This window comes from Haemorhous mexicanus, chromosome 16 (assembly GCF_027477595.1).
Source record: "Haemorhous mexicanus isolate bHaeMex1 chromosome 16, bHaeMex1.pri, whole genome shotgun sequence".
Classification (NCBI taxonomy): Eukaryota; Metazoa; Chordata; class Aves; order Passeriformes; family Fringillidae; genus Haemorhous; species Haemorhous mexicanus.
Window position 1 is genome coordinate 16,757,749 of NC_082356.1, and position 16,578 is coordinate 16,774,326.

At 59.4% G+C, this 16,578-nt stretch overlaps 1 protein-coding gene across 3 annotated transcripts; it reads right to left on the reverse strand.

Annotated features, from left to right (window-relative positions):
- Window positions 1-3,298: 3,298 nt before the first annotated feature.
- UBE2M (ubiquitin conjugating enzyme E2 M) lies at window positions 3,299-16,180 on the reverse strand. 3 transcript variants are annotated; one of them, XM_059860896.1, is made up of 6 exons: window positions 15,402-16,176; window positions 11,161-11,255; window positions 9,397-9,435; window positions 8,444-8,547; window positions 6,821-6,884; window positions 3,299-3,558 (listed from the first exon to the last, which is right to left on the reverse strand). In XM_059860896.1, the coding sequence occupies exons 1-6, from the start codon at window positions 15,508-15,510 to the stop codon at window positions 3,418-3,420; spliced, it is 552 nt and encodes a 183-aa protein (XP_059716879.1). In that variant the 5' UTR covers window positions 15,511-16,176; the 3' UTR covers window positions 3,299-3,417. The 3 variants fall into 3 exon arrangements, with proteins under 3 accessions (XP_059716879.1, XP_059716880.1, XP_059716881.1); XM_059860897.1 differs by lacking the exon at window positions 3,299-3,558 and adding an exon at window positions 3,803-3,949 and having other exon boundaries at window positions 15,402-16,180; XM_059860898.1 differs by lacking the exon at window positions 3,299-3,558 and adding an exon at window positions 4,161-4,277 and having other exon boundaries at window positions 15,402-16,179.
- Between the last annotated feature and the right edge of the window lie 398 nt (window positions 16,181-16,578).

The window sequence follows — 16,578 nt, forward strand, 5'->3', positions numbered from 1 at the left end:
CTGGGAGCACTGGGAACGGGACTGGGCCGTACTGGGAGCACTGGGAACAGGACTGGGCCGTACTGGGAACGGGACTGGGCCATACTGGGAGCACTGGGAATGGGATTGGGCCATACTGGGAGCACTGGGAACGGGACTGGGCCCAGCCCAGTGTAACCAGTGACACCCCCTCCCCCTCCCAGTATAAACCAGTACCACCCACACCCCCTCCCAGTACAAACCAGTACAAACCAGTACAAACCAGTACAAACCAGTCCCACCCGTACCACCCCCCAGTATAACCCAGTCGAACCAGTGACACCCACTGCACCCCTCCCAGTACAAACCAGTAGGAGTCCTGCCCCCACCCCAGTGCCACCCAGTCCAACCCAGTCCAGACCAGTACAGACCAGTACAGACCAGTACAGACCAGTATAAACCAGTCCAAACCAGTCCAAATCAGTCCAGACCAGTCCAAACCAGTCCAGACCAGTCCAAACCAGTACAGACCAGTCCAAACCAGTCCAGACCAGTACAGACCAGTCCAAACCAGTCCAAACCAGTCCAGACCAGTACAGACCAGTCCAAACCAGTCCAGACCAGTATAAAACAGTCCAAACCAGTATGGACCAGTCCAAACCAGTCCAAACCAGTCCAGACCAGTACAGACCAGTCCAAACCAGTACAGACCAGTCCAAACCAGTCCAGACCAGTCCAAACCACTACAGACCAGTATAAACCAGTCCAAACCAGTACAGACCAGTCCAGACCAGTCCAGACCAGTATAAACCAGTCCAGACCAGTCCAAACCAGCCCAAACCAGTCCAGACCAGTCCAAAACAGTCCAGACTAGTCCAGACCAGTCCAAACCAGTACAGACCAGTATAAACCAGTCCAAACCAGTCCCTTGGCTCTTTAATCCGGCCCGAGCAGCGCTGGGGGGGGGGAGGGGCGGGGGAATAAATAGGGGGAGGGGCGGGGCCAGGGGAGGGGCGGGGCCGGAGAAGAAGGGGCGGGGCCATGGGGAGAAGGGGCGGGGCCAGAGGGGGCGGGGCCGGGAAGGGGAGAGAAATTTTGGGGAATTTTTAAAACTTTTTGGGGGCAATTTTTGGGATTGATTTTCGAATTTTGGGCATTTTTGGATTTTTTTTTTATTTTTGGGGAATTTTGGGGGAATTCTGGGGGATTTTTTTATTTTGGGGTTTTTTGGGGAATTTTTGGGGATTTTTTTGGGGCTTTTGGGGATTTTTTTTTAATTATTTTGGGGGATTTTTTTGGGATTTAGTTTGGATATCTTGGGAGGATTTGGTTTTTTTGGAGATTTCTTTATTTTTGGGGTTTTCGGGGAATTTTATTTTTGGAGTTTTTTAGGGTTTTTTTTGGTTTTCTTAGAATTTTATTGGGATTTTTCTAGGAATTTTGGGGGGAATTTTTTTATTTTGGGGTTTTTTTGGGGGGGTTTCCCTGGGATTTTTTGGGGACTTTTGGGGATACTTTAATTTTATTTTTGGGGGATTTACTTGGGATTTAGTTTTGATTTTTTAGGAGGATTTTAAGATTTTTTGGGGGGTTTACTTGGGATTTTCTTAGGATTTTGGGGGGGATTTATTTTTGATTTTGGTTTTTTTTTTGTTTTGTTTTCTTGGGATTTTATTGGGATTTTTTTTTTTTTTATCTATTTTTGATTTTTGGGGGCTTTTAAAAATTTTTGGGGGTATTTTCTTGGGGTTTTTTGAGTTTTTTTTAATTTTCTTGGAGTTTTCTGAGACTTTTTTGGGGGGAGGTTCTGGGATTTTTGGGGATTTTTTGGGGCTCACTCAGGATTTTTTGGAGTTTTTTTTTAGGGGTTTCTTGGGCTCCTTTTAGGATTTTTTTAGTCTTTTTTTTTTGCATTTTTGGTGTGTTTTGGGGGTTGTTTTTTTAGCCTTTTTTAGGGTTTTTTCAATGGGTTTTTACTGTGGTTTGTAAAGGTTTTTATGGGATTTTTTTTTTTTTTGCAGTTTTTTATTTAGGGTTTTTTGTGGGATTTTTTTTGTAGGTTTTTTTTTTTCAGCTTGTTTTTTAAGGAACTTTCTCTGCAGGTTTTATTGGGATTTTTGGGATATTTGGGATTTTTTTTCTGGGGATTTCTCTGCAGGTTTTATTGGGATTTTTTGGGATATTTGGGATTTTTTCCTGGGGATTTCTCTGCAGGTTTTATTGGGAATTTTTTGGGATATTTTGGGTTTTCTCTGGGGATTTCTCTGCAGGTTTTATTGGGATTTTTGGGATATTTGGAGATTTTCCCTGGGGATTTCTCTGCAGGTTTCATTGGAATTTTTTGGGATTTTTTCCTGGGGATTTCTCTGCAGGTTTTATTGGGATTTTTGGGATATTTTGGGGATTTTCCCTGGGGATTTCTCTGCAGGTTTTATTGGGATTTTTGGGATATTTGGGGATTTTCCCTGGGGATTCCTCTGCAAGTTTTATTGGGATTTTTTGGGATATTTGGGATTTTTTCCTGGGGATTTCTCTGCAGGTTTTATTTGGATATTTTGGGATTTTTTCCTGGGGATTTCTCTGCAGGTTTTATTGGGATTTTTTGGGATTTTTTTCTGGGGATTTCTCTGCAGGTTTTATTTGGATATTTGGGGATTTTCCCTGGGGATTTCTCTGCAGGTTTTATTGGGATTTTTTGGGATATTTTGGGTTTTCCCTGGGGATTTCTCTGCAGCTTCCACTGGAGTTTTTGGGGATATTTTGGGATATTTTGGGGATTTCTCTGCAGCTTCCACTGGGGTTTTTGGGGATATTTTGGAATATTTTGGGGATTTCTCTGCAGCTTTCACTGGGGTTTTTGGGGGTATTTTGGGATATTTTGGGGATTTCTCTGCAGCTTCCACTGGGGTTTTTGAGGGATATTTTGGGATATTTTGGGGATTTCTCTGCAGCTTTCACTGGGGTTTTTGAGGGATATTTTGGGATATTTTGGGGATTTCTCTGCAGCTTTCACTGGGATATTTTGGAATATTTTGGGGATTTCTCTGCAGCTTTCACTGGGGTTTTTTGGGGGTATTTTTTGGGGAATTCTCTGCAGCTTCCACTGGGGTTTTTGGGGGATATTTTGGGGATTTCTCTGCAGCTTTCACTGGGATTTTTGGGGATATTTTGGGGATTTCTCTGCAGCTTTCACTGGGATTTTTTTGGATTTTTTGGGGATTTCTCTGCAGCTTTCACTGGGATTTTTGGGGATATTTTGGGATATTTTGGGGATTTCTCTGCAGCTTCCACTGGGGTTTTTGGGGGTATTTTGGGGATTTCTCTGCAGCTTCCACTGGGGTTTTTGGGGGTCTTTTTCTGCAGCTGTTTATTGGGTTCTCGGCGGGGATGTTCCCTGGGGGTTTCTCTGCAGGCTCTGGGGCTCTCCCGGGGTGCTGCAGGGCTGGGGTCCCTCGGGGGTCACTTGAGGCAGCGCTCGAAGTAGGTGGCTCCCACGTAGCCGCCGCGCAGCGAGCGCTGCACGTTCTGCTCAAACAGGCGCCGGTTGCTCTGCAGCACCTCGGCCGCCTCCTTGTTCAGGGGGTCCTCGGGGTTCGGCTCCTGGGGGGACATCGGGGTCAGGGGGACCTCAAAATATGGGGGGAGAGACCCTGAAACTCCCCAAATCCCAGAATTCCCCTAAATCCCCCCAAAATCCCAGAAACTCCCATCAGCCCCTTTTGGGGTTTGGGTCCCATTTTGGGGCTCCCCTTGTTCAGGGGGTCCTTTGGGGTTCGGCTCCTTGGGGGGACATCGGGGTCAGGGGGACCCCAAAATATGGGGGGTAAATACCCCAAAACCCCCCAGAACTCAGAATCCCCTAAAACCCCTCAGAATTCCCCCAAATCCCCTCAAAATCCCAATAACTGCCCCAAATCCCATCAGCCCTGGGTTGGGGTCTGGGTCCCATTTTGGGGTTCTCCTTGTTCAGGGGGTCCTCGGGGTTCGGCTCCTTGGGGGGACATCGGGGTCAGGGGGACCCCAAAACATGGGGGGAGAGACCCCAAAACTCCCCAGAATTCCCCCAAAATCCCAGAAAATCCCATCAGCCCTGGGTTGGGGTCTGGGTCCCATTTTGGGGTTCTCCTGGTTCAGGGGGTCCTCAGGGTTCAGCTCCTTGGGGGGAAATTTGGGGTGAGGGGGACCCCAAAACATGGGGGGAGGGACCCCAAAACTCCTCAAATCCCCCCAGAATCCCAGAAACTCCCATCAGCCCTGGGTTGGGGTCTGGGTCCCATTTTGGGGCTCCCTTTGTTCAGTGGGTCCTCGGGGTTCGGCTCCTTGGGGGGAAATTTGGGGTGAGGGGGACCCCAAAACATGTGGGGCAAATACCCCAGCACCCCCCAAATCCCAGAATCCCCTAAAACCCCTCAGAATTCCCAAAATCCCCCCAAAATCCCAATAACTGCCCCAAATCCCATCAGCCCTGGGTTGGGGTCTGGGTCCCATTTTGGGGTTCCCTTTGTTCAGGGGGTCCTCGGGGGAAACATTTGGGGTCAGGGGACCCCAACACTTCCCAAATTCCCCCAAAATCCCTTAAACCCCCAAATCCCAGAATTCCCTAAACCCTCCCCCAAATCCCACAAGTCATTGGTTGGGTTTGGCTCCTTTTGGGGGAGAATTTGGGGTTTGAGGGACCCCAAAATTCCCCTAAAACCCCCCAAAACCCCTTCAGACCCCAAATCCCAGAATTCCCCTAAACCCCCAAACCAGCCCTGGGTTGGGGTCTGGGTCCCGTTTTGGGGTTCCCCTTGTTCAGGGGGTCTTTGGGCTTTGGCTCCTGGGGGGAAATTTGGGGTCGGGGGACCCCAAGATTCCCCCAAAACCCCCCAAATCCCTTCACACACCCCAAAATCCCAGAATTCCCCAAAACCCCCCAAATCCCATCAGCCATTGCTTGGGGTTCGGCTCCTTCTGGGGGAAAGTTTGGGGTTGGAGGGACCCCAAAATGTGGGGGGAGAGACCCCAAATCCCCCGAAAACCCCCCAGAAATCCCCTAAAACCCCCCAGAATCCCTGAAATCCCCCCAGAATCCCCTAAATCCGCCCAGAATCCCTAAATCCCCCCAGAAATCCCTAAATCCCCTAAATCCCTAAATACCCCCAAAATCCCTAAATCCCCCCAAAATCCCCTAAATCCCCCAAAATCCCCTAAATCCCCCCAGAATCCCCTAAATCCCCCCAGAATCCCCTAAATCCCCCCAAAATCCCCTAAATCCCCCCAGAATCCCCTAAATCCCCCAAAATCCCCCAAATCCCCCCAAAATCTCCTAAAACCCCTCAAAATCCCCTAAATCCCCCTAAATCCCCTAAATCCCCCCAGAATCCCCAAAATCCCCCCAAAATCCCCTAAAAGCCCCCAAAATCCCCTAAATTCCCCCAAAATCCCCAAAATCCCCCCGAAATCCCCAAAAGCCCCAAATCCCCCAAAAGCCCCAAATCCCCCCAAAATCCCCTAAATCCCCCAAAATCCCCTAAATCCCCCAAAAGCCCGAAATCCCCCCAAAATCCCCTAAATCCCCCCAGAATCCCTAAATCCCCCCAGAATCCCTAAATCCCCCCAAAATCCCCTAAATCCCCCAAAATCCCCGAAATCCCCCCAAAATCCCCCAAAATCCCCTAAATCCCACAGAATCCCTAAATCCCCCCAAAATCCCCTAAATCCCCCAGAATCCCTGAAAACCCCCCAGAAATCCCTAAATCCCCCAGAATCCCCTAAATCCCCCAAAATCCCTAAATCCCCCCAAAATCCCCCCAGAATCCCTAAATCCCCCCAAAATCCCTAAATCCCCCCAGAAATCCCTTAAAACCCCTCAAAATCACCTAAATTCCCCCAGAATCCCTAAATCCACCCAAAATCCCCTAAATCCCCCCAAAATCCCCAAATCCCCCCGAAATCCCCTAAACCCCTCAAAATCCCCTAAATCCCCCCAAAATCCCCCAAATCCCCCCAAAATCCCCAAAATCCCTTCCCAGCCCCAAACCCCAGAATCCCCTAAAACCCCCCAGGACCCCCAAACCCTCCCCAGGACCCCCCCAGCCCTCCAGGTGTCCCCAAACATCCCCCAGGTGCCCCCTCCATATCCTCAACCCCCAGGTGTGTCCCCAGGTGTGTCCCCACGTCCCCAGGTGTCCCCTCCACGTCCCCAGGTGTCCCCCACATCCCCAGGTGTCCCCTCCACGTCCCCAGGCGTGTCCCCAACTCCCCCAAGTGTCCCCAAGCCTTCCCAGGTGTGTCCCCACGTGTGCCCTCAGGTGCCCCCCCCATATCTCCAGGTGTCCCCCCATGTCCCCAGGTGTGTCCCCATGTCCTCCCATGTCCCCAAGGTCCCCCAGGTGTCCCCACGTATTCCCAGGTGTGCCCCCATGTCCCCCCAGCTGTGTCCCCATGTGCCCAGGTACCCCCACGTGTATTCCCCAGGTGACCCCATGTGCCCCCGTGTCCCCCCAGGTGTGTCTCCATGTCCCCCCAGGTGTGTCCTCACGTCCCCCCAGGTGTCCCCAAGCCCCCCAGGTGTCCCCATGTCCCCCCAGGTGTGTCCCCATGTCCCCCCAGGTGTGTCCCCAGGTGTGTCCCCATGTCCCCCCAGATGTCCCCAGGTGTCCCGCCAGGTGTGTCCCCGTGTCCCCCCAGGTGTGCCCCCAAGTGTGTCCCCCCAGGTGTGTCCCCGTGTCCCCCAGGTGTGTCCCTCCGTGTCCCCCAGGTGTGTCCCCTCGGTGTCCCCCCAGGTGTCCCCCCAGGTGTGTCCCCAGGTGTGTCCCCCGTGTCCCCCCAGCTGTCCCCCCCGGTGTCCCCCCAGGTGTGTCCCCCAGGTGTCCCTCACCAGGAACAGGTACTGCAGGCCGTAGATGATGGAGTTGATGGTCAGCACCGGCTTCCAGTCCTCCCTGCGGGGAGCGCCCAGCGGTCACGGCCACTGCGGCCACTGCCACTGCCACGGCCACTGCCACTGCCACGGCCACGGCCACTGCGGCCAGCGGGCAGCGGGCACGGCCACTGCGGGCACGGCCACTGCGGCCACTGCCACTGCCACGGCCACTGCGGCCACTGCGGGCACTGCGGCCACTGCCACGGGCCACTGCCACAGCCACAGCCACTGCCACGGCCACTGCCACGGCCACTGCGGCCACTGCCACGGCCACTGCGGCCACTGCAGCCACTGCCACGGCCACTGCCTCAGCCACTGCCACGGCCACTGCCACTGTGGCCACTGCGGCCAGCGGGCACGGCCACGGCGGCCACTGCCACTGCGGCCACTGCGGCCACAGCCATGGCCACTGCGGCCAGCGGGCACGGCCACAGCCACTGAGGCCACTGCCACGGCCACTGCCACTGAGGCCACTGCCACTGCGGCCACTGCGGCCACTGCCATGGCCACTGCCACTGCGGCCACTATGGTCAGTGGACACAGCCATGGCCATGGCCACGGCCATGGCGGCCACTGTCATGGCCACTGTCACTGCGGCCAGCAGGCACAGCCACAGCCATGGCCAGCAGGCACGGCCACTGCCACTGCGGCCACTGCCCCTGCGGCCACTGCGGCGGTCACTGCGGCCACAGCCACGGCCAGCGGGCACGGCCATGGCCCCTGCGGCCACTGCGGCGGCTACGGCCAGCAGGCACGGCCACCACGGCCACCACGGCCACTGCGGCCACTGCCAGTGCCACGGCCACGGTCAGTGGTCAGTGGGCAATGGGCAGTGGGGCCACCACAACCCCCCAGGTGTGTCAGTAGCCCCCCAGGTGTGTGTGCTAGCCCACCTGAGGATGTTGAGGCACACGTTGCCCCCCAGGTGTGTCAGTAGCCCCCCAGGTGTGTCAGTAGCCCCCCAGGTGTTTGGTAGCCCCCCGGGTGTCCCAGGTAGCCCACCTGAGGATGTTGAGGCACACGTTGCCCCCCAGGTGTGTCACTGCCCCCCCAGGTGTGTCAGTAGCCCCCCAGGTGTGTCAGTAGCCCCCCCAGGTGCTCGGTAGCCCCGCGGGTGTCCCTGGTAGCCCACCTGAGGATGTTGAGGCACACGTTGCCCCCCAGGTGTGTCAGTAGCCCCCCAGGTGTGTCAGTAGCCCCCCAGGTGTGTCAGTAGCCCCCCAGGTGTGTCACTGCCCCCCAGGTGTGTCAGTAGCCCCCCAGGTGTGTCAGTAGCCCCCCAGGTGCTCGGTAGCCCCCCGGGTGTCCCAGGTAGCCCACCTGAGGATGTTGAGGCACACGTTGCCCCCCAGGTGTGTCACTGCCCCCCCAGGTGTGTCACTGCCCCCCAGGTGTGTCAGTAGCCCCCCAGGTGTGTCACTGCCCCCCAGGTGTGTCAGTAGCCCCCCGGGTGTCCCTGGTAGCCCACCTGAGGATGTTGAGGCACACGTTGCCCCCCAGGTGTGTCAGTAGCCCCCCAGGTGTGTCAGTTGCCCCCCAGGTGTGTCAGTAGCCCCCCGGGTGTCCCAGGTAGCCCACCTGAGGATGTTGAGGCACACGTTGCCCTCCAGGTCGATGTTGGGGTGGTACACCATCGTCTCGCACTTCACCTTGGGCGGGTCGTGCGGGTAGCCCTGGCCCACCTGCGCGGCAGCCGGCCACCGCGGTGGCCACCCAGTCACCCCAGTGGCCACCAACCCCCCCAGGGGCCAGCCGGTCACCCCAGTGGCCACCAAGTCACCCCTGGTGGCCACCAAGCCCTCCCAGCCCTCAGATGGCCCAGAGGCCACCAGGCAGTGTCTGGTGGCCACCGAGTCACCCCTGGTGGCCACCAAGCCCTCCCAGCCCTCAGATGGCCCAGGGGCCACCAGGCAGGGTCCAGGGGCCACTGAGTCACCCCTGGTGGCCACCAAATCACTCCCAGTGGTCACCAACCCCTCCCAGCCTACAGCTGGCCCAATGGCCACCCAGTCACCCCCAGTGGCCACCCAGTCACCCCAGTGGCCACCCAGTCACCCCCAGTGGCCACCCAGTCACCCCAATGGCCACCCAGTCACCCCCAGTGGCCACCCAGTCACCCTCAGCCCACAGCGGGCCCAGGGGCCACCAAGTCACCCCTGGTGGCCACTGAATCACCCCTGCTGGCCACTGAGTGACCCCAAACCGTCAGGAGGCCCAGGGGCCACCAGGCAGTGTCCAGGGGCCACTGAGTCACCCCCAGCCCTCAGGAGGCCCCCGGTGGCCACCAAGTCACTCTCAGTGGCCACCAACCCCCCCAGGGGCCACCTCTGACCCACGGGAGCCCTGGCACAGCTCGGTGGCCACAGGGAGGGGTTTGGTGGCCACAGGGGGGGTTGGTGGCCATGGCAGGGGTTTAGTAGCCACATGGGGGGTTTGGTGGCCACAGGGGGGTTGGTGGCCACAGGGGGGGGGTTGGTGGCCACAGAGGGGGTTTAGTAGCCACGGGGGGAAGTTGGTGGCCCAGCACTGACCTTGAAGCTGAAGACGAATTTGCCGCCCTTGTAGAAACCCTGGGGACAGAGAAATGTCACCAAGGGGGACAGCAGGGGACAGCAGGGGACAGTAGGGGACAGGGACAGGGTGGGGACAGGGGTGGGGACAGCAGGGGACAGGGTGGGGGACAGCAGGGGACAGGGTGAGGACAGGGGACAGGGGTGGGGACAGGGTGGGGACAGCAGGGGACAGCAGGGGACAGGGGTGGGGACAGCAGGGGACAGGGTGGGGACAGCAGGGGACAGGGGAAATCCCCAAGTGACAGGAGGGGACATGGGAGGGAACAGGGACAGGGGACAGGGGGACAGGGGGACAGGGGACACCCTAAAGTGACACAGGGAGGGGACAGGGACAAGGGCAGGGGGAGGGACAGGGAACAGAGGGGACAGGGACAGGAGAGACCCCAAAGTGACAGAAGGGGACACGGGGAGGGGACAGGGACAAGGACAGGGATGGGGACAGGAGGGGACAGGAAAAACCCAAAGTGACAGGAGGGGACAGGAGGGGTGACACAGGGAGGGGACGGGGGGACACGGGGGGGGACAGGGGGGACTGTCCCCATCTCGTCAGGGCAGACTGAGCAAGGGGCCCCAGGGAGGTGACACGGAGGTGACACAGGGGACAGGAGGTGACACAGGTGCCCCCAGGTGTCCCCAGGGAGGTGCCCCAGGTGACACACAGGTGCCAGGTGTCCCCAGGGAGGTGCCCCAGGTGACACACAGGTGCCAGGTGTCCCCAGGGAGGTGGCCCAGGTGACACAGATGACCCAGGTGCCCCCGAGCTCCCCAAGTTCCCCAGGTGCCCCCCCAGGTGCCAGATGTCCCCCAGGTGCCCCAGGGAGGTGCCCCAGATGTCCCCCAGGGATGTTCCCCAGCTGTCCCCAGGTGTGTCCCCAGGTGTGTCCCCAGGTGTCCCCAGGTGTCCCCAGGTGTCCCAGCTGTCCCCAGGTGTGTCCCCAGGTGTCCCCAGGTGTCCCCAGCTGTCCCCAGGTGTCCCAGCTGTCCCCAGGTATGTCCCCAGGTGTCCCCAGGTGTGTCCCCAGGTGTCCCCAGGTGTCCCAGCTGTCCCCAGGTGTCCCCAGGTGCCCCCGTGTGTCCCCAGGTGTCCCCAGGTGTGTCCCCAGGTGTCCCAGGTGTCCCCACCTGTCCCCAGGTGTGTCCCCAGCTGTCCCCAGGTGTCCCAGGTGTCTCCAGGTGTCCCAGATGTCCCAGCTGTCCCCACCTGTCCCCAGGTGTGTCCCCAGGTGTGTCCCAGGTGTGTCCCCAGCTGTCCCCAGGTGTGTCCCCAGGTGCCCCAGCTGTCCCCAGGTGTGTCCCCAGCTGTCCCCAGGTGTCCCCAGCTGTCCCCAGGTGTGTCCCCAGCTGTCCCCAGGTGCCCCAGCTGTCCCCAGGTGTGTCCCCAGCTGTCCCCAGGTGCCCCAGCTGTCCCCAGGTGTGTCCCCAGGTGTCCCAGGTGTCCCAGGTGTCCCCAGGTGTGTCCCCAGCTGTCCCAGGTGTGTCCCCAGGTGTCCCCAGGTGCCCCCAGCTGTCCCCAGCTGTCCCCAGCTGTCCCCAGGTGTCCCAGGTGTGTCCCCAGGTGTGTCCCCAGCTGTCCCAGGTGTGTCCCCAGGTGCCCCAGCTGTCCCCAGCTGTCCCCAGGTGTCCCAGGTGTGTCCCCAGGTGTGTCCCCAGCTGTCCCAGGTGTGTCCCCAGGTGTGTCCCCAGCTGTCCCCAGGTGTCCCCAGGTGTCCCAGGTGTCCCCACCTCGTCGGGGCAGATGAGCAGGCGGAAGTGCAGCAGGTCGTCCTGGTCTGAGAAATCGATCTCGCACGTCTTGGGCAGGTTCAGCTCGTTGATGTCTGGGGACAAACAGCGACATTGGGGACACTGAGGGGACACTGGGGACACAGCGACATTGGGGACACTGAGGGGACACTGGGGACACTGGGGACACTGGGGACACTGAGGGGACACAGGGACACTGAGGGGACACTGAGGGGACACTGGGGACACTGAGGGGACACTGAGGGGACACTGGGGACACTGAGGGGACACAGGGACACAGAGGGGACACTGGGACATTGGGGACTCAGAGGGGACACTGGGACACTGAGGGGACACTGGGGACACAGGGACACTGGGGACACAGAGGGGACACTGAGGGGACACTGAGGGGACACTGGGGACAAACAGGGACATTGGGGACACTGAAGGGACACAGAGGGGACACAGGGACACTGGGGACACTGAGGGGACACAGGGACACTGAGGGGACACTGAGGGGACACTGGGGACACTGAGGGGACACTGAGGGGACACAGGGACACAGGGACACTGAGGGGACACTGGGACACTGAGGGGACACAGGGACATTGGGGACACTGAGGGGACATTGGGGACACAGGGACAGCACGGGACACAGGGACATTGGGGACACTGAGGGGACATTGGGGACACAGGGACATTGAGGGGACACAGGGACAGTGAGGGGACACAGAGGGGACAGTGACAGGAAATGGATCTCACTCATCTGGGCAGGTTCAGCTCGTTGATGTCTGGGGACATTGGGGACACTGGGGACATTGGGGACACTGGGGACCATCAGGGGACACTGAGGACATTGGGGACACTGGGGACCGTCAGGGGACACTGGGGACATTGGGGACAACGGGGACATGGACCACACAGGGGACACACAGGGACAGCTGGGGACAAACGGGGAGACACGGGGACACTGGGGACAGCTGGGGATACAGGGACACGGGGACAGAGGGGACACAGGTGACACACACAGGGATACACGGGGACACACGGGGACATGGGTGTGGCAGCAGGGACATGGGGACAGAGGTGAGACAGAGGTGACACAGGTGACAAACATGGACACAGGTGGGGACACACAGGGACACACTCAGGTGACAGAAGTGACACACAGTTGACACACACACAGGTGACACACACAGGTGACACACACACAGGTGACACACGGGTGACACAGACAGGTGACACACACAGGTGACACACACACAGGTGACACACACAGGTGACACAGGTGACACACACACAGGTGACACACACACAGGTGACACAGGTCACACAGGTGACACAGGTGACACACACAGGTGACACAGGTGACACACACACAGGTGACACAGGTCACACAGGTGACACAGGTGACACACACACAGGTGACACACACACAGATGACACACACACAGGTGACACAGGTGACACACAGGTGACACGCACACAGGTGACACGCACACAGGTGACACAGGTCACACAGGTGACACAGGTGACACACACAGGTGACACAGGTGACACACACACAGGTGACACAGGTCACACAGGTGACACGCACACAGGTGATACGCACACAGGTGACACAGGTGACACAGGTGACACAGGTGACACACACACAGATGACACACACACAGATGACACACACACAGGTGACACACACACAGGTGACACACACAGGTGACACACAGGTGACACAGGTCACACAGGTGACACAGGTGACACGGCCATGATACCCCGTGAGCCCAACCCCTCCCTGGCCCATCCCTGGCACAACTGGAACCAAACTGGGACCAAACTGGGGACATACTGGGACGATACTGGGACTATACTGGGGCCATACTGGACCATACTGGGAGCAAACTGAGCCCATACTGGACCATACTGGGAGCAAAGTGGGCCCATACTGGGGCCATACTGGGCCATACTGGGCCATACTGGGAGCAAACTGAGCCCATACTGGGGCTATACTGGGATTATACTGGGACCATTCTGGGACCAGCACCTGACCCCCACTGGGGCCATACTGGGATGCTCACCAAAGCCTTACTGGGACCGGCACCTGCCTCCTACTGGGACCAGTAGGTGACCCTTACTGGGACCAGCACCAGCCCTTACTGGGACCAGCACCTGCCCCTTACTGGGACCAGCACCTGCCCCTTACTGGGACCAGCACCTGCCTCCTACTGGGACCAGTACCTGCCCCTTACTGGGACCAGTACCTGCCCCTTACTGGGACCAGTACCAGCCCTTACTGGGACCAGTACCAGCCCTTACTGGGACCAGTACCTGCCTCCAACTGGGACCAGTAGGTGACCCTTACTGGGACCAGTACCAGCCCTTACTGGGACCAGTACCAGCCCTTACTGGGACCAGTACGTGCCCCTTACTGGGACCAGTACGTGCCCCTTACTGGGACCAGCACTTGCCTCCTACTGGGACCAGTACCTGCCCCTTACTGGGACCAGTATGTGACCCTGACTGGGACCAGTACCTGCCCCTGACTGGGACCAGTACCAGCCCTTACTGGGACCAGTACCAGCCTCCTACTGGGACCAGTACCTGCCCCTCACTGGGACCAGTACCTGCCTCTACTGGGACCAGTACCGGCCCCTTACTGGGACCAGCACCTGCCTCTACTGGGACCAGCACCTGCCCCTCACTGGGACCAGTACCTGCCTCCTACTGGAACCAGTACCAGACCCTTACTGGTCCCAGTATGCACCCCTTACTGGTCCCAGAATGTGCCCCTTACTGGTTCCAGAATGTGCCCCTTACTGGTCCCAGTACCAGACCCTTACTGGTCCCAGAATGTGCCCCTTACTGGTCCCAGTATGCGCCCCTTACTGGTCCCAGTACCGACCCCAGCTCGGCGCTGCTGGAACCGGTCCCAGCCCCCCCAGGGCCGTTAACGACCCAGAACTGCCCCTGCTGGGACCAGTAAGGGGCCGGTACTGGGACCAGTATGAGACCCTTACTGGGACCAGTTTGGGGCCCTAACTGGGATCAGTATGAGACCCTTACTGGGACCAGTCTGGGGCCCTAACTGGGACCAGTATGAGACCCTTACTGGGACCAGTTTGGGGCCCTAATTGGGACCAGTTTGGGACCCTTACTGGCCCCAGTTCCCAGACCTTACTGGGCCCAGTCTGCGACCGTTACTGGCCCCAGTTCGAGGCCCTGACTGGCCCCAGTATGAGGCCATTACTGGGACCAGTTTGCAGACGTTACTGGGCCCCAGTTTGAGGCCCTGACTGGCCCCAGTCTGAGGCCCTGACTGGCCCCAGTTTGAGGCCCTGACTGGCCCCAGTTTGCAGTGCTAACTGGCCCCAGTTTGCAGTGCTAACTGGCCCCAGTTTGCAGTGCTAACTGGCCCCAGTTTGAGGCCCTGACTGGGCCCAGTTTGTAGCCCTGACTGGCCCCAGTATGAGGCCATTACTGGGACCAGTTTGCAGCCGTTACGGGGCCCAGTCTGAGGCCATTACTGGCCCCAGTTCGAGGCCCTTACTGGCCCCAGTTTCCAACCCTTCCTGGGCCCAGTGTGCTGCCCTTACTGGGCCCAGTTTGGGACCCTTACTGGGACCAGTTCGAGGCCCTTACTGCCCCAGTGTGCTGCCCTTACTGGCCCCAGTTTGAGGCCCTTACTGCCCCAGTGTGCTGCCCTTACTGGCCCCAGTTTGAGGCCCTTACTGCCCCAGTGTGCTGCTCTTACTGGGCCCAGTTTGGGACCCTTACTGGCCCCAGTCTGTGGCCGTTACTGGCCCTGGTTCAAGGTCCTGACTGGCCCTAGGTCGAGGCTCTTCCTGGGCCCAGTTTCCAGCCCTTACTGGCCCCAGTTTGGGACCCTTACTGGGCCCAGTTTGCAACCGTTACTGGGCCCATTATGGGACCCTTCCTGGCCCCAGTTTGAGGCCCTTACTGGGCCCAGTTTGAGGCCCTGCTGGGCCCAGTCTGCGACCGTTACTGGCCCCACTTCCCAGCCCTTCCTGGCCCCAGTTTGGGACCCTTACCGGCCCCAATGTACAGCCCTGACTGGCCCCAGTCTGTGGCCGTTACTGGCCCCATCTCGAGGCCCTTACTGGTCCCAGTTTCCGACCCTTCCTGGGCCCAACGTGCTGCCCTTCCTGGCCCCAGTGCGGGACCCTGGCTGGCCCCAGTGTGCGGCCCTGCTGTGCTCTGGTCGTGCCCGCCGCCTCCCCCCAGACCTTTCTGGATGCGGAGCTGCGCGGCCGAGGCCTTTTTGCTGGAGCTCTTGGTGCCGCCCGCCGATTCCTCCTCCTTCTTCTGCTGCTTCAGCGAGAACAGCTTGATCATCCTGCCGGGCCGGGGCGGCGGGGCCGGGGCGGGTCCGGGCCCCCCCCGGGGCCGAGGGAGCGGGGCCGGGCCGGGGGCGGCTCCGGTTCGGGGGCTCCGGGGGCGACGGGGGCCGGGGGCGAGTGCTGAGGGCCGGCCGGCTCGGCAACTTCCGGAGCCGCTCGGCAACTTCCGGAGCCGCTCGGGACTCTCCGGAACCGCTTCACGACCGCTCGACAACTTCCGGGATCTCTTCGTGAAGCTCCGGAATTGCTCCGGTACCACTTCGGGAGTTTCCGGAACCGCTTCGGGAACCTCCGGAGTCGCTTGGCGACTTCCGGAACCGCCTCGGGGATCTCCGGAACCGCTTCGGAACCGTTTCGGGGCTTGGCGGAACGGTCTCAGCGATGTCCGGAGCCGCTCGAAACCTTCCGCAAAGGGGGAGGAGGTTCGGGACTCTCCGGAACCGCTTCGGAATCTCTGGGCGATCTCCGGGGCCGCTTCGTGGGTCGCTGGAATCACTTCGAGAACCTCCGCAGGGCTTCGGGATCTCTCGGCAAACTCCGGAGTCGCCTGGCAACTTCCGGACCTGCTTCGGAACCGTTTCGGGGGCGACGGAACGGCCTCGGGCTCCGCCGGCGCCGCTGGGGAACCGCTTCCGGAAACTCCGGAATGGCTTCGGGGATCTCCGGAAGGGAGGGGGGGGGGGAGGGACTCGGGGGTCTCCGGAAGGGGCGGTTCGGGGCCCCTCAGCACTTCCTGGAAAGACTCCGGCGGGCCCGAGGGCGCTTCGGCTTCTTCCGGAAGGAGATCGACTCGTTCCGGCTCTTCGACCCCGCTTCGGCTCTTTCCGGAACCCTTCGGGTTGTTCCGGAAAATGAGGCGGGGCGAGGCGCTCCGAAAAGCGCCGATCTCCGCCCCTCGGCTCTTTCCGGCAGCCGCTTCGTTTCTCTTTCCCGCGCTTCACGCTCGGCTCTTTCCGGAACACTTCGGGTTCTTCCGGAAAGGGAGGCGGGGCGAGGCGCTCCGAAAAGCGCCGATCTCTACGCCTCGGCTCTTTCCGGAGTACTTCGGCTCTCCCCGGCTCCC

Excerpts from the sequence above, each read along its gene's own strand:
- UBE2M (XM_059860896.1), bottom strand. The coding sequence starts at position 15,510 with ATGATCAAGCTGTTCTCGCTGAAGCAGCAGAAGAAGGAGGAGGAATCG. Across the intron at positions 11,256-15,401 it reads GCAGCTCCGCATCCAGAAAG|ACATCAACGAGCTGAACCTG; the intron begins GTCTGGGGGGAG and ends GTTTGTCCCCAG. Across the intron at positions 3,559-6,820 it reads GCCTGCAGTACCTGTTCCTG|GAGCCGAACCCCGAGGACCC; the intron begins GTGAGGGACACC and ends ATGTCCCCCCAG.